General features: G+C 39.1%; 1 protein-coding gene across 1 annotated transcript in view; it reads left to right on the top strand.

Annotated features, from left to right (window-relative positions):
• Positions 1 to 24051, top strand: part of ARL3 (ADP ribosylation factor like GTPase 3) — a 30983-nt gene that overhangs the window by 4612 nt on the left and 2320 nt on the right. The window contains exons 2-5 of the mRNA XM_015819772.1: positions 3207 to 3350; positions 8426 to 8542; positions 15024 to 15074; positions 16739 to 16924. Of these exons, the coding sequence (XP_015675258.1) occupies positions 3207 to 3350; positions 8426 to 8542; positions 15024 to 15074; positions 16739 to 16924 (498 nt within the window). The remainder of the gene's footprint in view (positions 1 to 3206; positions 3351 to 8425; positions 8543 to 15023; positions 15075 to 16738; positions 16925 to 24051) is intronic.

Raw genomic sequence — 24051 nt, 5'->3', positions numbered from 1 at the left:
AGGGATGTCTAAAATCTGGGTTTTTTTATTCTTAATCCAGCATCTGCAACTAGTACACCACATCAGTTCTTAACAAAATAAAAACAAAAATTATCCAGTCAAGGTAAAATAACTGCTATGAAATAAATTTTAAAGGCAATGTGCAGTGAAGTGCTATATAAATGTAAAAAATGAGCTCTAATTCAATAAAACCACTTTATCATGGAAAAAGTAGATTCCTCTTTAGGAGGACTGCAAAATCTATTTCAAATAGGTGTTGAAAATGGTTTAAATAGAGGTCAATTTTTATATTTTTTCTATGGATCTTACATTTTTAGCATTTTCAGTTAATATTTACTTAAATGGGACCAAATTATATTACTGATATATTTGTGTTAAAATTGTGATCAGAATATTTATATAGGATTTTTTTCTGTGTCCCTTATAGCGCTTGAGGTATGTTTGCTAAGGTTTGGGGATAGGTTAGAGAGATTACAATTCAGATCCAACCTTATTGTGGAAACTTACTAAGTATCTTTGAGCAGTCATTCTTTCTCAGTCCAATCTACATCAGAATTGTTTCATGAGAACAAAATAAAGTGAGTTTCCCTTGTATACCATTTTGAGATGCTGATGGGATCAAATAAATACAATTGCCGTAAATGAAGTTGATATCATAATTAAAAGCTAAATCTAAATTAATTTTTGAGGAGTGATGACATTGGGGAAAATATATACATACAGTATATTGATTTTTAACAATTCAAGCCTTTATGAGTCATATACCTCTGTCTGTTTTCAAGCTTCTTGTTTCTGCTTGTATGTTGTAATAAAGACTGAAATAGATCTTGAAATGTTAGAGAGTGGAACTTCTTATTCATTTAAAGTATTAAAGAAGTCAGGATCACATCAAGTGGCAGAATTAAAATAGTGGAAGGGAATGAAATAAAAATCAATCCAGAATCAGAGACACACCTCAGCTCAGCTACATCTTGTTGCTAATGGTTTTCTACACAATTCTACACAGAAGAGACAGCTTTTGTAAAGTCTGGAAGATGTTTCACTAAGAAATTGTAGTGAAAAGATTTGCCACTTAGAAGAGTAGCTAATAGTTCCTTCCATTATGATGTCACAGTCGTAGGATAAGAGTAGCAGGATCAGTTAATGTTCTGGCTCTGATGCTAGCTAGGAAACCAATCAACAGATCAAGGATAAGAATGAAAAGCCCGAGAATCCCGAAAAGAGATGGAAAGTGCTCTTATGTATTATGTTAGTATTTAGGAAAAAAATATTTCAATTATTTTGGATGCAACTGTATAAAAAATTAACAATAGTTATTTCCAAATAGAGTAGCTATTAGTAAAGCTATTAGATTGCCTTCAATGATATCCTTTAATTTGAATTCCATTAATATAACTATTTCACAGTATTTTAGAGAACTTGCTAGACTGCAGCCAAAGCAATTCTCGACACCTTAACAAATGGTTTTTTACATGTTCACTTCATCAAATGCTTGGAATAGAGCCCTTAAAGGTACAGAATATGTAGACACAGTTCTTAGAAGGGAAGGAAGGTGAGAAATGGTAAAAGGAGAGGTGAGAAAGATAGTGAAATTTCAGAGAGATAATGACTGTTAGACAGTAGTTGGGAATAACATAAAACCATCCACATAGCTTCCATGCACCAGAACAAAGATGCTTTACTTGCCATTTGTTGATAACATGTCTATGTCACTGTGAACCCACTGCTACAACAATTGATGTGAAAGCAGTTTTTCCATGTTATGCTGAAACTAGGCTTTCATGCACACAGTGTAGACTGGAACCATAACTTCTCTGGACTTTTTTCTAATGGGCAGGTAAACCAGTTGATTGCTGCCCTGATTGAGAGACCAGGCAACCCAAACCATTATTGTTCCTGACATCAGTTCTATTAATGACACGCTTTGGAGCTGATATGCTAGGGATGTTTTTCTACTCATTGAGAGCATGGAACGTAGAGAGGCTTTCTTCTATGCTTGCTCGTATTCTGACTGCAAGGGAGACCAGAATCCTGGTTTTGCAGACACTTTATTTTCATTTTTACTGTCTAAGGTTGTTCTATAATGTTTAAAATGTGTGTTCTTTTCTATTGTTAGCCATTGGTATCAGTTGATTTTAAAGGATCAGATTGCAAGCAAAAACAAAATGTTTAGTCTACTTAAAAATATAACCTATAGCAATGTCATATTATTTATAAATTACACATATTGATGATACATTTTTCTTCATCATTTTCCTCTGTTGTCTGTATATGTACACACACACATATATACACACTTCTAAAATTCTCATTCCCCTAACCTTTAACTGGGAGAAACAGTGCATCTTAAGGCAACAATGTTTGAATTTTTGAACCAAGGTACCTCAGAAGGACTAACTTACAGAATGTGTCTAAAAACCAGGACCCATGACTCTTGTGGAATTGAAATTTGTCAAATTTTATAAAATATTTTATAATATAAAAATGCTCATAAGACAGCTTATGCCATAATACAAAATATCATGAACCTTTTCCCATGCTGATGTTTGACTCTGCTATATAGTGCAACAGGAACTGATTGTATCCTAACTTTTCCAGTGAAGGCAGTACAGTATATTAGAAATTCTCTTGTTGAAGGCATTGAGGCATCTGGTAAGGAAATAAGTCTGAAAGATTGATTTAACAGGTCACAGGTTTTCTGGTACTGTATATAAATAGACTTTTATAGCCTCTTTCTTCATACCTTTACCTTTTTCAAAATGTTAATTGTTTTCTCTTTGTTCACTTTCTCAGTCCCTTTGTTAAATATTAATGTTCTTACAAAATCTCCATTTTCTTGTGTTGATTGTTATATATGGCATTATTCTTATTAAGAAAATTTATATGGTTTTTCTATATACAACAATCTCCATTTTGGCCTCCTTTATTTTGAAAAGATTAAATATTAAATTTGTTTCTGGTGTTTGTTCTTAATTATTTTATTTTAAAACAATATAATACTTCTTTTTAATCTTATCCACTAGGGGGATAGTTTCTCCCTGATTTTTGTATCATATATTCTATATTATGAATCTGTAGCTAGGGAACGGTATAATTTATTAACGTGCAGTATTTAGTATATATTGGGAATAGCATATGTACTTTCCAAAAATAGGTCTTGGAGAGGATAATTAAAATAGCAAGTTTCCTCTCTATTTGACTGACAGGGCTTGCTATCAATTCTGCGTAAATTGAAGAGTGCACCAGACCAGGAGGTTAGGATCCTGCTCCTGGGATTGGATAATGCAGGCAAAACCACACTTTTGAAACAACTAGCATCTGAAGATATCACCCATATCACTCCGACCCAGGTAAGGAAAGATGATACTACTGATACAGCAAATATTCCGTGATTAGATATAAGACTACATCTTGATGTTTGGCAGAGTTCCAAAAATACATTTACATCGGATGTGCGTACAACTCCCTTTCCAGATTTCAGTGGTATGGTTGTACAAATAGTCATGAATCACTTCCAAGCTGCACATTTTTTTTTCAAAATTATGGCAGCATCCTACATTTTAATTTTGATTTTGAAATCCAGAATAGCCAATAATGTTTGAAATGTCCTTCTTTTTTTTTTTTTAGGTCATGAAACCAGCAGTGGGAGATGATCTAAGAAAGAAAAGCAATCTATTATGATATAGATACAACTATAGCGATAGTGGCATGCCCACATGCCCACATACAACTGTTTCTCAGAAAGTAGACTGATGAGGTTATTCCCTGCAATCTTCTCAAGCGTTTAGGATACTCATGATCAAGCCCAGCTTAGTTTACTCTTGTAAAAATTTCTGGGCAGATAAACACATTTACAAATAGTTTGGAGTTACAAAGGCAATCACTAGTTTTATTTCTAACAATGTTTAAAAAGGCTATGTGGCATTTGGGGTCATTATGGGAAATAAAGGTTAGGATAGCTCTTTGATTTGAAGAATACCTGCTTCCTTTTTAATTTTGTTAAACTCTTTCAAAAACAGAAGGTATAATGTGCCCAGGAGCTGGTAAATCCAGTTTGACAGAATCATAACCATTGAGATGGTGGGCTCCCCTTCATTAGATATAATCAAGCAGAAGCTAGACATTCATTCATTCATATAGAGATGCTTTAATTGGGATTCCTGTAGTGAACGGGGTTGGGCTGGATGGTCTTCAATGGTTCTTTCCAACTTTATGTTTCTACAATCCCTGCCACTTAAAGGTGCCATTGTGTGGTTTATGAGATTAACATCCAATCATTTTGCCTTATTCACATAATTTAAGGGGATCTTAACAACATCATCTGTTTATAACCCTCCTTGTGTCTTTGCAGCAGGTTCTCTCTTTTTCTCCAGCAGATGGTGGTGTAGAGTCCACAGGATGGGTTAATTATGCAATCCTGCCTAGCAGAACTAAGACAAGAAAAAAACTCTTGCCACGCCTCTCTCTGGGTGTGACTTCCCCAGTTTTTTGTCTTAGTCAAGCTTAGCAGACGTGTTTCTTTGTTTTGCAAGGCTCCCGACTAGGCCTCATAGCCTTTTTCCTTTTTTCTGTTTTTCTTCCTTTTGTTTGGATTGGATCTTTTATTTTCCTTTCCCTTTGACTTCTCTGAAGCTAATTTGCGGTTCCTTTCCTTCTACGGAGAGGGATCGGTGTGCCTGCCGCCCCTCGGTGCTTCGGCGTGGGAGACTGCAGGCCCCATCTAGGGGGATCGCCGGATGGCGATCCTCTCAACTTTGCTCGACGGCTGTGCTCTTCGGATCGCTACCTTCGCCTCGTCGCCGCCGCCATTCGATCGCAGCGGCCGCTGCGCATCTAAGAGCAAGTTTCTGGGCTCGGGGAGGGGGAAGTTGCTAGAAGTTTCGCGTCCCTTTAATTCCCCGTTTTTCAAGCTCCCTGGTGGCCGGCGAGTCCAATATCACCGCGACCGCCATTTTAGAGNCCGCCAGCAGGACCGCCAGAGTGGAGGAGCCAGGGGCCAGTCCCAGTCCAAGCGTCCCTTCAGGGGCTCAGGAGGGCGGCCCTTTAGGCGATCCAAGTGACGCCGAAGGGGACTATCCCATCGGGGGTCGGCTGGCTCTGTTTTGCGACGTCTGGGAGGGCACCACCACGGACGCCTGGGTCAGGGAGACCATAAGACATGGTCTCTCCCTGGAATTTCAGTCTTACCCTCCAGACCGTTTCCTACAGTGTCCGGTTTCAAGAAATCGGTCAAAGGCCTCCCTGGTAACAACAGCGATCACCCATCTGCTGGACATCAGGGCCATAGAAAGGGTTCCTTCAGATCAGGTAGGAACCGGATTCTACTCAATACTGTTCGTGGTCCCAAAGACCTCGGGGGGCTGGCGAGCCATCTTGGATTTGAAGGGTCTCAACCGCTTTCTTGTTTACAAGAAATTCAAAATGCAGACCCTAAAATCCATCTTAGCAAGTGTCAGGAAGGGAGATTTCCTCTCCTCCGTCGACCTGACGGAGGCCTATCTCCACATTCCAATCTTGCCAGAACACCGCAGGTTCCTGAGGTTTGCCTACGCACACAGGCATTACCAGTATCGGGCTCTTCCCTTTGGCCTGTCCGCCCCCCGGGTCTTCACGAAGGTCCTGGCGGTGCTGGCGGCTCATCTACGGATGAGGCCGGTGCGAGTCCAGTGTTACCTGGACAACATACTCGTGTTGTCCAGGTCCCTTCACTCAGCCGAGTCGGACCTAAAGGTTACTCTGCGGACTCTTCAAGAACACGGGTTTTCTGTGAATTTCAGAAAGAGCCACACGGTCCCCACAAAGCGACTTATCCATCTAGGAGCCTTAATAGACTCAGACCTTTGCGAGGTTTATCTCTCTCCGGAACGTCAGGTCAGCATCCGGACACTGGCACTCCAGGTCCGCAGGGAACAGTGGGTGCCCCTGGTGCGTCTCTCACAACTCCTAGGGACGATGGTCTCTTGCTTAGGCATCGTGCCATGGGCCAGACTTCGTTCCCGGAGTCTCCAGTGGTTCCTTCTCCCATATCAGAGACGCAACCTCAGTGCATCAAAAACAAGGGTCAGGGTTCCGCACCAGACGCTGGTATCCCTACTCTGGTGGACTTCATCCGGCATTTCCAGGGGTACATTCTTCAAGGAGCCAACCAGGGTTACCCTGACCACAGACGCCAGCCTATTCGGCTGGGGGGCTCATATCCACAATCACCTCGCCCAGGGTCGGTGGTCACGGTCAGATCTGACCCACAACATAAATTGGTTAGAGCTGAGAGCAGTACACCTGGCTCTTCGGGAATTCTCTCCCCTGGTAAAAGGGAAACACATACTAGTTCTGACGGACAACATTACAGCCAAGGCGCACATAAACAAACAGGGAGGGACCCACTCTTGGTCTCTCATGCAGGAGGCCATGGCATTGGGTCTCTGGGCGGAAACCAATCTGAAATCCATCCGAGCGGATCACATCTCGGGGGTGGACAATCTACAAGCGGACTCCCTGAGCAGGGCCACCATAGACCATTCAGAATGGAAACTAGACCCATTCCTGTTCAGGGAGGCAGCCCTCAGGTTCGGGCAGCCAGTCCTAGACCTCTTTGCTTCCCCGGCAAACGCGCAGATCCCAAGGTTCTTTTCCAGGTTCAAATTGGAAGGGGTGGAAGGGACAGATGCCCTTCGGAGTCCCTGGCCCAGGGGCGTACTCTATGCCTTTCCTCCTCTCCCACTGCTCCCAGCGACCATTCGCAAGCTCCTACAGGAACAAGCGGAGGTTATACTGGTTGCCCCATTCTGGCCACGTCGGCCGTGGTTTGCGGATCTGGTGGATCTCTCGCTCTCTCCTCCGTGGAGAATCCCTNATTTTATTTGGAGCCTTGCGTCTGCATTTTGCGCCTCGACATGTGCCAAAAACTGGGGAAGTCACACCCAGAGAGAGGCGTGGCAAGAGTTTTTTTCTTGTCTTAGTTCTGCTAGGCAGGATTGCATAATTAACCCATCCTGTGGACTCTACACCACTCTGCTGAGAAAAGGCGTTCAGGTAAGAACAACGCCGCTTTTTCTCACCAGAAAGTCCATTCATAATGAAAAAAATAGAATGGCTACAAAATGACCTTTGAGCAATGGTGTGAAGAGCCTTTGGTCTAGATCAGGGATAGGCAACCTTTGCTCTTTTATGACTCGTGGTCCCAGAATTCCTGCTGGCTCAGGAATTCTGGGAGTTGAAGTCCACGAGTCATAAAAGAGCCAAGGTTGCCTACCCCTGGTCTGGAAGCTCTGTTTAGTGCTATATACAGGTTCTCTTCAACTTACAATCACAATTGAGCCCAAAACTTCTGTTGCAAGGTGAGATGGTGGTTAAGTGACTTTTGCCACCTTTTTACGACCTGTCGGTGACACGGTTGTTAAGTGAATTACTGCAGTTGTGAAGTCAGTAAGAATGTTATTAAGTGAATCTGGCTTCCCCACTGACTTTGTCAGAAGGTCGCCAAAGGTGATCATATGACCCCGGGACATTGCAACCGTCATAAGGGTCCGAAGTTGTGAAGGGTCCAAATTCTGGTCACGCGACTGTTGCAGGCGTGAAAAACTATCGTAAATCATTTTTTCCAGTGCTGTGGTAACTTCAGATGGTCACTAAAGGAATGGTTGTAAGTTGAGGACTACCTGTATTCATATGTTACTGTTACCAGATATAGAGTGCATATATTGTATGTAATATGTTCATTAAAAGAGTAGCCTGTAATGTAGCTCGGGGTGTGTGTGTTGTTTTGATTTTGCACAAGCGAAGTCTCAACCGATATCCAATTATGAGCATCTCAGAAATGCCAGCAGGTGGTGCTAGAGATTTGTATGTTGGCTCTGAATTGTAAGCAATTATTGATGAAATCCTCCCATGCCTGGAAGCAAAACCTACTTTCAGATTCCGAGCTTAGAACCCATCCCTTGTATTGCACCGTAGCTTGTGGCCAGTCTGCGCCACTTCTCGTTTTTCTAGTTGCACACCCTTTCAGTTGGAGGTTCAATTGATGAAACGGGTCTTTCAGAAATTTAGCTGGTGCTTTTATCTTTCTTCTGTGAAGTCAAATTCAGAGCTTTGCTTCTGATTAACCTGCCCATTGGGTTTGCCTTTCAGAACAGAAGCATTTTGTTTTCCCCTTATTTGCTTATTCTTTGACTTTCCAGTGTGCCCCTCCTTCCTTCTTATAAGCTGCAACATATATATATTTAACTGTGACATAAATAGATCCCCGGCACAGGCAAGGCTACTATATCCTTCACCTTCAATTCATCTAAATAGCAATATAGGCTTTATCTTGTTACATTTTCCAGGGTTGAGATATATAAGCTGGGAGTAGCATGAGCTAATGAAATTATAGCCAAGTACTGTATCCACTCATGGTTTTTTTTTGTTTTAACTTTATTTATTATAGGGTTTTAACATTAAAAGTGTGCAAGCCCAAGGTTTCAAGTTGAATGTGTGGGATATTGGTGGACAAAGGAAAATCAGGCCATATTGGAGAAATTATTTTGAGAACACTGATATCCTGGTAAGCATTGGATATATGGTATGGTATATTAAATAACACAGGGACTTTAAATTTAAGATATGTTGCTGCTAAATATCTCCATTTATTTTGTAGTAGACAGGAGGTCCTGTTTGCAAAGCAAGCATGCATATGTCAATTTATGAAATCTTTAAAACTTTTTATTTTTAACTACTTTAACTCAGCCATGTGCTATCTGATAGTTTTATTTGATATTGCCTTCTGTTTGAAATTATGTGATATTTCAGATTGACAAGAATGAATTGAATTGTGATGTGGGATCTTTTCATTCATACCCATAACTTTTCTTGAATGCTATATAAAACAGAGATGAAATATTTCCAATTGCAACTATTTCACGTATGGAAGGAACATTTTAAGGAGCTGTTCCCATTTTGGTATCTTTTGTATATCATATTTGGGAACTTTCTTCCACCACCACCACATATCACTCACATTTTAAGTTCTCAAATTTGTGTTAATTATCATTGTAATATTTGTGACAACAGTCCTTTAAAATAAGGCAGCATTATTTTCTATTACAGTTGGAAAATTGAGGCCAACAAATAGTTGCTTGTCTAATGTGGCATTCCTATTATCTTACTATAAAAAATACTTTAGGTAGAAAACTAGATATTCACAGAACCAGATTAGCAGGAGAATCCAGAGTTGGTGTGGCAGATAGCCCATATTATTCTTGGGAACTGGCAGATAGTCTATATCTTCCTGAATATTAAAAGGAGAAGCTACCATCAGTTACAAAGTTGCTCATTGATTCACTACTGCATAAAACATGCATAAAGCACCGAGTAATATCCAGAGATGAAGAGACAATCTATGTTTTTATTATAGAAAACATACAGGTAGTCCTCACTTAACAACCACAATTGGGACCAGCATCTCAGTTGTTGAGTGAAGCCATCACTAAGTGAGATGTCATATGACTGCTTCACTCAATGACTGCAATCCTGGATCTTCCAGTTGTGGCCATTAAACAATAGTACATTTTTTAAAATGGAGCTCAGGGGTGTCTCAGTGGTGGGTGTGGCCCTGGGAGTCCAAGTGCAGACTGAGCACAAGTTGTAGGTGTGCTGCAGTGTGATGCAAGGCTGCTACAGCCCAGGACATCTTGGCCTGCTCCCTGCCTGGCCCAGGAGGCTTCGGCTTGCTCCCTGCTCCACCAGGCCCAGGAGGCCTCAGCTAACTCCCTGCCAGACCTGGGAGGCCTTAGTCTACTCTGCTCCCTGTCCCACTACTATGTGCAAAGCAACCCACTTATTTTTACTGGCAGCAAAAATCCAAGCAGAGACAGAACTAAAAATCCTTCTCTCCCTGCAGCTCCATAGAAATGGAGCTCCTGGCAGCTCTGCAGGCACGGAGCTCCCTACAGCTCCGTGCCTGCAAAGCTGTAGGAGAGAAGGATTTCAGCCCCTTGACTGTTTGGATTTCAGCAGCCAAAATTACAGAGCTAAAAATCCTTTTCTTCTCACAGTTCTGCAGGTACTGCATAGGCATGGAGAGATAGAGAGAGAAGGATTTCAGCTGCATATTTGCTTCCATGGAGCTGAAATCTTTTGACAGGGAGCTCGTTCATCCAGCTCCCAGAGATGAATATGAGCCCTCTCAGCAAATGACAGCAGCTTTCATTTTTCCCTGCCAGCTTCCCCAATGACTTTCTGGGGAAGCCAGCAGAGAAGATTACAAATGATGTTTACATGATTTGCAGGGGACTTGGCAACCAGTTGTAGGCGGAAACAAATTGCCAAACACCCAGATCACGATCATGTGACGGGGGGGGGGAAGGGGGATTCAGTATTTTGCAATGATCAGAAGTGCTTTAAAGGTCATAAACACCCTTTCAAAGGCAGTTGTTATTTCAAACTGTACTTCAGTGAATGGTTGTTAAGGAGGACTACCTGGAACCAGAAAGGCAGAAAACTACCAAAGCATTTATTTGTTACAAGTCACCATAAATTTGAAGACCAAAGGATAACGACTGCAATCTATAGCTATTCTAGAAAGCTTAAAATCAGACTTTCTACAAACAAAAAATTCTAAGCAAGAATGAAGATTAATGCAGGGGAAAGAGGCGCTTGCCACTTATATAACCAAATCAATTCTGTACCCTGGTGAAGAGGAGGCATGAATGGAGAGCTCAGGCTTCCAAGAATGGTTCAGATCTTATCAGAACAATATGTTGCTGCAGAGACATTCCAGTTAATATAGGTATATCAGTGTCAGAGTGAGGTGAACATTTTTCTTTGTAAAGCAGCAGCAGCACAAACAGAATTCTCTGATAATTCAGTGGGGGGAAAATCCAGTGAGACCAGACGATAGATGTTAAGAGTCTAGCAAAGGGAGTAGCGAAACTAGTTATGCTTAGCTCAGCTGTAATTAAGGGATTGTGTTCTGTTACCATGGAATAAGCAGAGAGGAAAGCCATATTCATACAAGGAAGACTGAATTTAATTCAGCATTAATAGTGGACTAACCTGCCAGTAATCCCATAAATCAACTTTGTAAAGATTTATTACTTGCTGCTTTCTGGCTTTTTTCATTACCGTACTTTATTTTAAATAATTTTATTAATTATTCTCCTAATAAAATGAAGTGGCCAACTGGGGCTGGTGCCACTGTCCCCAGATAGGGAACAACTGAATCTTTCATAACTTCCTCTTTGATTTCAAGTAATCTCTTAACTAGGGTGACATGGAAGCTAGACTAGCAGTAATACTGTTCCTGAACTAACTCTATTTCACATCCCTCTGCTAAACCATTGCTTTGCTCAGTGGAAAGTGTCTCCTGCGGAAGCTAGGGGAGCCACAGATCCAGATTCATGCATTACATATAATTGTGGTTGAATATGCTAACATAAAGTAAGCTATGCTTTTATCTGGGTTCAGGTGAAAATGTCTTATAACAGTGATGGCGAACCTTTTAGAGACCGAGTGCCCAAACTGCAACCCAAAACCCATTTATGCAGTGTCGGGTGCCGGGTGGGTGTGGCCATTGGCTGGGTGTGGCCCATTGGATGGGCGTGGCTGCAGTGATAACGGCACATTGGGTGGGACTAAAAAGTTCAATCAATCAATTCCAACTTTGCAAGATCTTTTTTTTCCTGCAAGAAGTTGAAATTGACTGATTGATTGAACCTTTTTATTTTTTGCACACGGCAGTGGAGGCCTAAAGCGAAAAGGTTTTATAAAACCCAGCTAAAGGCCTAGGACTGGGGCGACGGTGCAAGTGCCCACAGAGAGGGCTTTGAGTGCCGCCTCTGGCACCTGTACCATAGGTTCGCCACCACTGTCTTATAATATCATACAATAATGGGCAAAAAAGTTGTTTTTAAATTGTATGTGTAGATCAATTCACCTAGGCAAGCATATCTGATGTCACAGCCAATTTTTTTTAAAATGGTCATTTTTAATAGGTAAGTACCATTATTGGCATGTCCTGAATTTTATTTTTCTCAGATATACTATTTATTATTCCTTCCAGATACTAATATTTGTACAATCTTCCCTCAGAATAATGCTTTATGCATCTGATGAAATGAAGTATAACTATAAAAGCTTTACTGTAGTAAATATACTGGTTTTTAAATTCCTTGAGTCACATATTTTAATTATAACCAACAAACTAACTATCTCTCTGGAAAATGTAATGCTCAAAATATAGAAGTGTTGTCAAATGTAAATCTACAGATTCTAGATTGCCTGAAATCATATGAGAAATGGAGTAGATAAATTATTTGCTGCCCTCTACTTTGCAATTTCTGCTATGCTAGTAGCAGTTTTCCAATATTAGAGTTTTGCTGACAGTGTCAGCCTGATTGCAGCAGAATTTATTCTTATGTTGTTGTTGATCTGCTCCCACCCTCCTTGGGAATATTAACACTTGTATCCTTGCTCGCTGATTTCAACTTAAGGGTAATATTTTGCTGTAGGGAGTTTATAACAAAGTATAAGGGCTGTTAGTGGATCAGTGGCTAACAACCTCAGTCTGGAGCTGTAATACTGCATTTCAATTAGTTGGGTTTTTCAATCGTAGTGAAGGTAAATTTTAGAATAATTGCTGATATTTATACTATTTTCAATTAAATATATCAAAATTGATTTTAAAAAACTAAGACACTCATTAAAATATTTAAACATGTAGAAAAGAAGAGCAGTTGGGATGGTCCAAACAACTAAATATAAAATATATGTAATAATGGAGACAGTCTTTCAAAGGATTGATGAATAAAAATTTAGTGCTGAAGAAAGCTGACTGGAATTTTTTTTATTTCAAAGAAAGACTGTCTAGATCACAAAAAGAATTCACTGCTGATGTTATGCAGATTTTGTACAAGTTTATTATTACATTTAGGATGCTACTTTTTGATAAATTAGTAGCAATGAAATGAACATATTCCCATGTAATAGCATCACATGAATGATCTATTCAAGTAAAGTATGACTGTAATAGATGCTAAGATTCTATGTGGACAAAATAGCATGTGATTAACAATATATATTGTATCCTAGCAAATTTAATTATCCTATAAAGGATAAAGATTTTAATTAGATACTGATTTTTAAACTCTAATCTGGTCTTTCTTGTACAGCTATTATGAAGCAAAGAAATGTTTAACTTTAAATTCCTTCATCTAAGAAGTGCAAAAAGAAAACTGACATTTCATACACAAACACAGTGAGCAAATTCATATAAAATCAGTTTTTTATACATAACAATTTCCTTTCAAAAATGATTTATCCAAACATCCTTCATACTGAGATTTTAAACCCAAAGGCATAGTTTCTTCTGTTATTTCATTTTAACCCACTATTATAGTAAAGGGAAAGCTGGATTAGGGGCTACATTAGTTTGGTTTGCCTTAAAGGGATTTTTGTAAACAGACAGCATGCTAGCTAAGAAACCTGTCTTAGCTCAGAGTTGAAGAATATTGCACAAGTGAGAGGCCCTTCCAAGAATATTTTTAACACATGAAGTGATTGCACATTCATAAACATGCAGGTGTGTTTGAATGGGAGATACTTCAGTCTCCCACACCTGTGCTCTTTGGAAGCTATGCACAAATAAAGGTGTGTATATTTGAATGATTGCATATTCAGACATACACCTGCAGCCGCTTTGCAAAAAAACCTTCCAGATATGGAAATAGGGACTTGATAATGTATATCTATGCTGCTTGACGCAATGCTGTTCATTGTGATGTTGGCATTAGGTCTGCCTTCTCAAGTTCTAGTTAGGTGCTTCTCATAAGTTAAGCTTAGATGAGAAATCCTAGAGACAGTCAGATGCTCCAGGGATCTTGTTGAGTGGTTCTGCAAACATAGCTGCCTCTTAAGCTTAATCCACTGTTTCATTAGGACTATAAAAGCAGGTCATTATTATAAATGTTGTCTTTGGGATGATGTATATATATTGTTCCCATGACCAGTTATGCAACTAGTAAACATCCTAGAATGACATAATTGTCAAACTTGGTGTACAGGATAATCAAAGGATTATATTAGCCTAGTTTGGACGGTAACCAACATTTGAAAGAAACTGCCCACAAACACAAACCATTGCTTTTTCCTACATAGTCCTAAGTACACTAGTCTTCAGTTCATCATCATCATCATCATCATCATCATCATCATCATCATCATCATCATCATTCCTCTCCCCCTTTTTTTAACTTTGAACTGGGGCAAAGCACTTTCTACCTTTAGAGAAAGCCAGAATCCTAAATGAACCTCATAACATAGTTTAGGATTCTGATTTGTTCTTAAATTAGTAACTATAGTTTCTCAATCTGAAAAAAACTGGAAGGTAGTGTTCCCATTTGTATAGCAGGAAGATGTTGGGTGTATAGGCTCACATTTATCTCTCAGCTTAAGACATGATTGTTTGAAACAGTTGTCTATCTTGAGATCCTAACTTACAATTGGAAAGACTTCATTTAAATGCTTTGTGGTGGCTAAAGTATGGGCTCAATTCTCCTAGATTGCAGTCATAAACACCAGGAGTCATAGCTTTCCCCATCATTTTCCCTTACCCCCAAGACCCAAAGTATTCAGAGAGGCAGAAGAAGTAAAGGAGGGCAGAAACCAAGGTACAAAAAGAATGAGTTGTAGTGTACCAGTAATCACAACTTGTGATAACAGGTACATCAGTAAGTTATCACTTATTAAATAAAAACTTGTGTATTTTTTCTCCCTACATATATATCTATAGCTAATGATGCTAAAGGATTCTGTCCTTTTTCGGATACAGCTCACAGCTGAAAAAAGTGTTATAAAACACTAAAAAAAAGGGCTGACGATTTTATTCCAGACAGATTTTTCCCGTTTCAACATTCATTAATTTTAACAGGCATTAATTACTTAATTTTGAGAGATTATTATTGCAAAAACTTGTTATTACAGATATACTGTCTGTCAAATGGCATCATACAGTTGAATTTTTAAGCCTATTTTCCTTATTTGCTTTGTAGATTTATGTCATTGATAGTGCTGATAGAAAAAGATTTGAAGAAACTGGTCAAGTAAGTATGTCACAGCTTTTGAAAGTAGGGATACAGTACAATGAAATTTGTCAGAATTTGACGTGGAACGTATAGTAATAAAAATGGAGTTTCATTTAAGTTACAGCTTTCTGTCAAATTTGGAAATTAGCTGAAAACAGGGAAATTATTTTTTAAAGTCCCTTTTCAATTTTCACAAGTTTGACCCAAATAATTTTTATTTTTTTGCACTCAGATCTGAATTATATAGACTCTGCAGTACCATCTTAAAAATATGAACGTTTTCCTGATAATTTAATGCGGTGATTGGTAAATTCTGATTTATGATACAATGTTCACATCAGTTGAATTATGTAAGGTCTCCATGTTATATCGAGCAGCTTTGATAATTATAACACTTTTCCAGCTGCATCCAACCATCCAAAGTGTATGTTCATCTTTGATATGCTAATTATCATTTTGCATCCATTTATTTCCCTTTTTTGATGCCATTAACAGAAAATGTGAAATTTGAGTATGCTGCATCGTAAGTTCCTACCCCTTAATTTTAGGAATGTTTTTAAGGTCAATGTTAATTTAGTTTAGAATGGTATTTGCAGGATTGGTTTGTATTTAATCTTTAATGCATTCATTTAATGAGTATATAAATTAATACATAAGCGCATTATACAGGGATGCTCAGTATTCCTTTTAGTAGTCAAAATTGCCTTATAAAGATTACACTTTTTTTAAAAAAAAAAAGATGCATCAATGACCCATATATTAGAGATGAATAAACTGAATTAAACTTTAAAGTTTATATTTAGGATTCTTGCAGAAATTGAAGCATTTATAGGCTAAAATAAATTGTTTTTAAGAGTTATTCCATTATACTGGCAAATTCAGTTTATAAGTGTGCTTGTATATGTTACATTGGCTGTTCCACAAGTACTAGTATCTTGAAGGTTGGGATTGGCAATCCATTGCTGTTGCCCTGAAGGCAGTTAGATTATACTCTTGTTATAATTTTAGAAAAACTTATTTTAGGTTATGGTGTTAGTGCTTGCTTGTGTTATATACCTGGACTCTTTATTCTAGCATCAATACGGCTACAATAAAACATTAGGTTACAATATTTCTCCAGAATTGTTTAGGGAAACAATTAAAGGTGTTAGTAACAACCTTTAAAGCGCTCCATGGCAATGGACCTAGGTATTTGCAAGACCGCCTCCTACCAAACACCTCCCTTCGGCCAGTCCGCTCCCACAGAGAGGGCCTCCTTAGGGTGCCGTCGGCCAGTCAGTGCCGGCTGGCGACCCCCAGGGGGAGAGCCTTCTCTGTGGCAGCTCCTGCCCTCTGGAATGACCTACCCCCCGACCTACGTACAACTGTGGACCTGCGCCTTTTTCACCGAGCCCTGAAAACCCATCTATTCCGTGCGGCCGGCCTGGCGTAGTCTTAATTATGTTTTAGTAAAGGTTTTATATGGGGTATTTTAGAGCAGGCCTTTATTTAATCTGATTTTAGAATAGAAATTTGAGTATATTTATTGTGATTTTTATTATCGCCTGTTCACCGCCCTGAGTCCCGTAAGGGAGATAGAGCGGTATACAAATTTAAATAAATAAATAAATAAATAAATAAATAAATAAATAAAAAATCTTGTTCATTTTATAAAAAATTCTGCACATGTCTTTACATTTCAGGAACTAGCAGAGCTGGTGGATGAAGAAAAGCTAAGTGGCGTTCCAGTACTCATCTTTGCAAACAAACAAGATTTACTGACAGCAGCCCCTGCTGCAGAGATTGCAGAGGGTCTGAACTTGCACACAATCCGGGATAGAGTCTGGCAGATTCAGTCTTGTTCAGCCCTGACAGGAGAGGGCGTGTCGGTGAGGAGACAGTGTTTATTTTGGCAGAATGGCTTTTCTACTGATCTGAGAGAGATAGGCATTCCCCTTGTTTTGCATCCCAATGTTTTCAGTGTAAGCTATGAAGCAAATGCATAATGGAGAAATGTAATTTTTAACTCACTCGGCAAGAGAGAGGTTCTATGTATGATGGATTTCTCCATTGCAAATCACACACTGATTCATATTTTTGCCCCCATTCTTCTTGGATTGTCCTCAAGTAATTATTTGCTTCCTTTAGCAACATACGTTCTATATTGCAATTTAGTTTTAAGAGTAATAGTTTTTATTGTACCAGTTTTTATTTAGCCATCCTTCTTAATTTGTTTTGGCCACAAATAATTATTTAATAAGCTCTTATATTTTATATTGTGTAAAATTGTGAACAGTATAAGTACGTACGTATCATTCCGTATTTGTAAGTGGTCCCTCTATAATCCTGTTTTGGCCCTATTAATAGGATATGTGTGTATGTGTGTGCGTTACTGCATTAGGCAGAGTCACCAACGAGATCTAGAATAAGATTGATGACAGTAGGACTCAGTAAAAGTGTGCTGAAAATAAAATAAAATGCAGGATGAAGTTCCATTTTCCCTGAGTTAAATTTCAGAATCCGGTCAAGATGGGATGCACTCTGGACCAAAACAAGATAGCCTGGGCAATTTCAAAAGCTGAAGATTAGGTCCTTATAGAGCTCCATTAATATGCATAATATATTCATTAACAAACAGAAAACCATTGGGATATTGGGGAAAGTAAAGACCTTTTATTTATTCCAATTTCCATTCCTTTTCTATACCTTCCTTTTTCTTCAGTCCAGCACCATGGCAGAAAGCCCCATCTATCCCAGTGGACTGTGAAGCTGTAACTACAAACACCCTTGTTGCCCTACACTCCGAGACACCTGTTGCCCTCCTCTGCTGCCCCAGCTGACCTTTGCAATCATCTCGCTCCCAGTGTTGATGAGCCATGCCGGGCCTGGCTCTTTGTAAGACAACTGCTGCCCATGTGAGGCCTTCTTCCCCAGGTTTTGTGAAGAAACTGCCACATGTAACATTGGGAAGAAAGCCTCATTTATGCAGTAGCTGCCTTGTGAAGGGCTAGGCTGGGCAGCGAAAGCAAAAACTTGGCAAAAGTCAGCTGGAATGGCAAAGCACAGGGCAGCAGGGGCTGCAGAGTGCAGGAGGCCAAAATGGAAGAGATAGGCAAGTATGTACGTGTGTGGGGGGGGTTGAAGAAGTCAAGTACAGGTGGGCTGCTAGGCAGTCAGATTTTGATCAAGTGACTGTGGGGGCGCTGCAGTTGTAACTTCTGGGACCAGCCATTTGTTGTAAAAGTACCATTTGTGCAGCACTGTTGTACAGATAGTCTTGCTTAATGACCACAATTGGAACCAGAAGTTTGGTCATTGAGTGAAATGGTCATTAAGTGAGATGACTGCTTCAATCAACAACCATGATTCCAGCATTCCTGTATGTGGTTGTAAAGTGATTGCACAGGTTAAGTGAATGGAGTTCCAGGAAAGGAGTGCAGGAGTGCCTCAGCAGGGTGGAAATGGCCCTGGGAGGCCTGGTGCACACAAATTAGGGAGTGCTGCAGTGCAGTGTGCACACAGGGAGGTCACATAAGTCAAACCTGGGGGTCTCAACAGCCTCAGCCTGTCCCAGTAGGATGGCAAAAAAGCGCCACCCCCAGGAAGCACAAAACACCCGGAAGCTCCAAGAACATGGTACAAAGCGCTCTACTCCCCATGAAAGGCCACATGTCTGTGCAGCCCCATCCAGGCTGACTTGGCTACAGTTGTTGAGGACTTTAGCCAGCAGGTAAGGGGTTTCCCTCTCCCCTCAATGGCTCTGCTATCCCAACAGGCTTCCAGTTACAAAGGTGGGAAAAAATCACGAGTCCAGATGGAGGAAAGTGGTGAGTGGCAAAAATAGGTGGTAGAAGGAAAAAGCGGGGACCAAGGGAAAAAGAAAGAAAAACATGGCTGCCCCCATGCATCTTCCTCTTTGGACATTGAGAAAAGGAGACTTGCTTGGGATTTCCCATGCTGGATGCTGCTCTTTGTAAAATATTTTTGGTCTTTTCTAAAGGGTAGACACAGGTTGTTCTCCTGGCTCAATGTTAGATTGTTATGGTGGGAGTGGCTTCCTCCTGCTTCTCATGGCAGCTATGGTTTTCTTTTGCTTTTCCCTCAGTCTCCACTTCCTCCCTCTGATATTTATTGTTGCCACTCATTACTTCTCTCCAATGTGGACTCCAGTGAATTTTTTCTTCCTTTTAAATGGTGGCCCGTTGAATAGCAGAGCTACTATAGCAACTATAGCCAGGTACTTTCTGGGGCAACTATAGCCAGGTACTTTCTGGGGCTGGGAGCTATGTGTGCTCCTCTCTCTCCCCTGGATTCTAGAGCAAGGCTGGGTTGGGGCTTCCCAGGTGTTTGTTCCTTAGTATTTGTATGGGAGAGCTTTTTCACTCCCAGTTGTCAGAGTTTCCTGGGTGTTTAAGAGCATAGATGGATAAGAAATAGGGGGCGAGTGAGGGAAGTTGCAGTGCCCGTGAAGTTGTAAGGGTGAGTTAACTGCCAACCGCCCAACTTTTCATTGTATGACCCTAACCCTTAACTCCAGGCCCAGGTCATAAGTCCCTTCATTCAGCACCACTGTATTTTCAGACAGTTGCTGAAGGAACAATTGTTAAGTGTGAACTACCTGTAATTAATTTCAGATTTAAGGCTTAATAATTTTCTGAGGAAGTTTGGGATGATATGAATGTATATTACTTTACTTATTTTAAAACATGGAAAGCTCTTCTGTTGAGTTGAAAGGTTTTTCTGCTGATTCTGTATGGTATCATAATTAATAAGGAAGTACTTTTAACCTAAACAAGGTTAAAAAGATGACTATTGCCTTTGTTGTAAATAACATTCTGTCCTCATTTCTTAGTATTTTGTCAGTTTCCAAGTTACGAATCATTTATACAAATATGGCTACATTCATTTGGCATTTGTTTTCTTAGATTCCAAACATCTCCCATCATCCACAATATGAGCTTCAACAGTCAAAACATATGGTCAATAAAGCTTTTATCTAGAAGAGGCCAAAATCAAAGTTAATTTAAACAGGAAATACATTTGGTCATTGTAGAATGTTGGAATATTTTATTTCTAATTAAAAATGCTTGCTTTTTCTGAAAAAATACTCCTTTTGTATCAAACATGGATGAGGAATAGATCTTTGAGACAGATAGGCATTTTATCTTCATCAAAGTTACATGCCAAGGGCAGACGTATTATTCTTCTGGTACCAATGTATCTAGCATGCCCGATGCAGATATAATGCTACCAGATTTTCTAAGCATATACATTTGCTCCACATTTTTTGCATGCATCACATTTTATGATGTCAAACTATAAAATGTGAAATAATATATCTATGTATACAGGTGGTTCTGGTCTTATGACCACAATTGAGCCCAAAATTTCTGTTGCTAAGCAAAGCAGTTGTTAAGTGAATTTTGCCCCATTTTATGACTCTTCTTGCCACAGTTGTTAAGTTAGTAACGGTTGTTAAGTGAATCTGGCTCTCCCCTTGACTTGTTTGTCAGAAGGTGATCACATGACCCCAGGACACTGCAACTGTCATAAATATGAGTCAATTGCCAAGCGCCTGAATTTTGATGATGTGACCATGGGGATGCTGCAACAGTCATAAGTGTGAAAAACGGTCATAAATCACTTTTTTCAGTGCTGTTGTAACTTTGAATGGTCACTAAGCCTACTGTTGTAGGTCGAGGAGTACCTGTATAGGGTTTTCAAAATTTCTTAAAGAAAACATGATCTGGATCAGTGTTTCTCAACCTTGACAATTTTAAGGCATGTGGACTTCAACTCCCAGAATTCCACAGCCAGCATTGCTGGCTGTGGAATTCTGGGAGTTGAAGTCCACATGTCTTAAAATTGTCAAGGTTGAGAAACACTGATCTGGATGGTGGGATGGAAGATAGATTTTGTTAGATTTTAAAACAAGCTTAAAATTCAGCTACTATACAATCTTGTAACCCAGCAATAGTGGTACTAAAAGCTTTTAAAGTTTTTTGAAAGAGAGCTAGGTGAAAAATTAATTTTAGTTTAATTTCTAGTCTTTTGAAATATTGCATTCGTGAACTGTAAAAATATGTTGATATTTCTTTCAGTGCAGCTTAAAAATAGTTTCATAGAAAGATAAGTCAGCAGAATTACTTCCTTCCCAGTTAAGCCTTCTCCCCCACAAGAATTTGACTAAATATAAAAACCATTTGCCTCTCATACAATTGCATATAAATTTAGAGTGTCTTCTCCCTTCAGAATCAACCTAGGTGTGATCATCCTTCTTTCATTCACATCCACAAAATGCTGTTGTCCAATCACTGTCATCCTGGATTTTGCCTTTTGTTCTTCCTTCTTTTCTCAAAATGAAAACAAGATTGTTTTGTTTTTAACTTATATAAAAGTAGAAAGTTCATAGGAATAGTTCTCACTTCTTTAAAAGGCAGGTTTACACATGGGAATGATGTGTGGGGAAAATATATAAGATATAACAAGGTAACATGACATTATTGTACAAGTATATATATAACTTTATAGCAGTATCACCATTATTGTTATGGAAAAAAATAATACAGCGTTATAAATACAGTATATTATTATTGTGGTGTATAAATCACACAGAACCACATGAAAAATGAGATATAAGCTTTTCCTCTCATCTACTCTTGACCTAACTCCTTGTGGATCTTGTTGAAGCTTTGCTATGAAAATAAATAATAGAAACTGACTTTAGAAATGGCTAAGGAACGCGAGACATTATTGCTGAATAATAATTGAAAATAATTTTATTGAAGTTTAAAAATATAAAGATAAAAAATGAATACAAAGAGAAATATTAAAAAGACAAAAAGATAAAAATGCAGACAGAAAAAGGGGGATAGGGAAAAGAGAGAATATATATAAAATAGAAAAAAACCTAGAAAAAAATAGAATAGACTTCCTCTTTGATCAAGAAAAGTACAAGCAATTTCAGTAACTGAACATCTTCCCTAACATTTCAATCAAAAATCTCTTCATTCTTTATCTGTTAACAAATAATAAAGCCTCATCATTCGATCTTAATCAGCAAAAGTCCATTAAGTGCATATTGAAAATGCATATTGTTGTGCAAATCTTTTGGGGGAAAAAAATCCATTTTACTTAAGTTGCGGTCATTTACTTGTTTTCTTGGGAATATGCCCCTCTGGAATAACTGACACTTATTTGCTGTAGTTATGATTAAGAAGAGATTATGGCATGTCCTAAGTGGTTTTTCTTTTAAAATTAATAATTTATAATCAGATCTTAGTATCAAGAACTGAAGTTCTGGCTTCTCAGGCAACAGTGTGTTGCAATTCTGAACTCATTTACCGATGAAATAAATCAAACTGAGCTTAGGGAACTTAACTTCTTGCAAAAATATGTACAACTGAACTGTTAGATATTTTACTCCTGACTCATGACATTAAGAAAGTACCCAGAGATTCCATATATAGAATTTAATGATAGGATAGTAAATATGTCATATGGGAGATGGAAAGTACACAGGAAGTTAAGAGCTGATTTGAGGGTGAGAGGTAGGTAACTGAAGAGTATGGATAATATATTAATAGGAGGAATTTTGTCCTAACCCGAAGGCATAATATGAAAAAAGAATATTGTAGCAAATGTAGGGGTTGGAAGGTCAGTTCAATTCAGCGGTTCTCAACCTATGGGTCGCGACCCCATTTGGGGTCGATCGACCATTTCACGGGGGTCACCAAGCAAGGCTGTCCGCCATTTTTTTCCCCTTTTCCGGCGGGTGCCTTACCTCCCTTGAGCTGGGCCAGCTGGTGGTCGGCCTGCTCCGTCTCTGCCGCTTGCCAGCTACGTCTCGGCCGGCGCAGGGGGCAGAACCATGCATGTGCGGCGCTCTCGGGCAGGGAAAGTCCTCAACTTACGACCGGTTGGGTAGTCCTCGACTTACGACTGGTTTAGTCCTCGACTTAACGATCGGTTGAAGGTTGAGAACCACTGGTTTAATTAGTTTTCTAGGTGATACTATAGTGTATAAAATCAGGAAGATTACAGACTTCAAGATGATTGAGATTACATTATAATGAATAAATTCTATACATTTAGAAAATTATTTAAAATGAGTTTCCTTAACTAAAAATATTAATTAAGATTGGAATCTGCTGTGATCGTGTACCAATGCCCTTTTGAAAAGTTGGTTTGATTTTCATTGATTACCCAATGAAAAGTTATAATCAAGATGCTTTGGATATGGGTGTGTGCCTATTTTACCCTCATGAGTGTCAGTGAAGAGAAACTGTTGCCATAGCTGAGAAAATAGCTTTCATTACAGTAATCATGCCTCCTAATGTCAGAGAGTTTTACTGTAAGCAGATTTGCTTCTTCCTATTTAAGGAGGTGAACTAAGGAGATAGACAATCACGCTAGCTGGATCTCCCTTATACTTCAGAATAAGTATCAGTTTAATTCACACTGATACTTGTAATATATAAATGAGGATTTATAAAATGGAGTTGAAAATGTGAATGTGCAAGGCATTGTGGTAATAGAGTTTTCTCAAGGGGGTTTCATCCACATCATGAGATATACTAATCAGTACAAATGTGTTCTTTATTAGTAAAAGTATATGTATTCAGGCAGTATTTTTTACACCATGTTACTTTAGTTCATTTTAGAAAAAGCAGTTCAAAAGCCAAACATACCCAGGCTAGGTATCAGTATTTTATTATATAAATACTAGCTGTACCCGGCCACGCGTTGCTGTGGCTCAGTCTGGTTAAATGGAAAAGAAAGAAAAGAGAAAGCACACGTTTATGTCACAGGTGTGACATCTATATAATAGTAGGTATATAAAAACACGCGCGTATTCGAATGCAACGTTGTGTCAAAATTTCAAAGCAATCAGTGAAGAACTTTCGGAGATTTAAGATTTTGAACAAACGAACATTTACATTTTTATTTATATAGATGAATGAGCCAAACATGGTCGGCAACATTTTTTGCAACCCTTTGAGCACTCCCAAAGTAC

This window comes from Protobothrops mucrosquamatus, unplaced genomic scaffold (assembly GCF_001527695.2).
Source record: "Protobothrops mucrosquamatus isolate PMUCROS unplaced genomic scaffold, P.Mucros_1.0 scaffold984, whole genome shotgun sequence".
Lineage (NCBI taxonomy): Eukaryota > Metazoa > Chordata > Lepidosauria > Squamata > Viperidae > Protobothrops > Protobothrops mucrosquamatus.
Note: the sequence above shows the minus strand (reverse complement) of the source record. Positions and strands in the feature narration are given on the sequence as shown.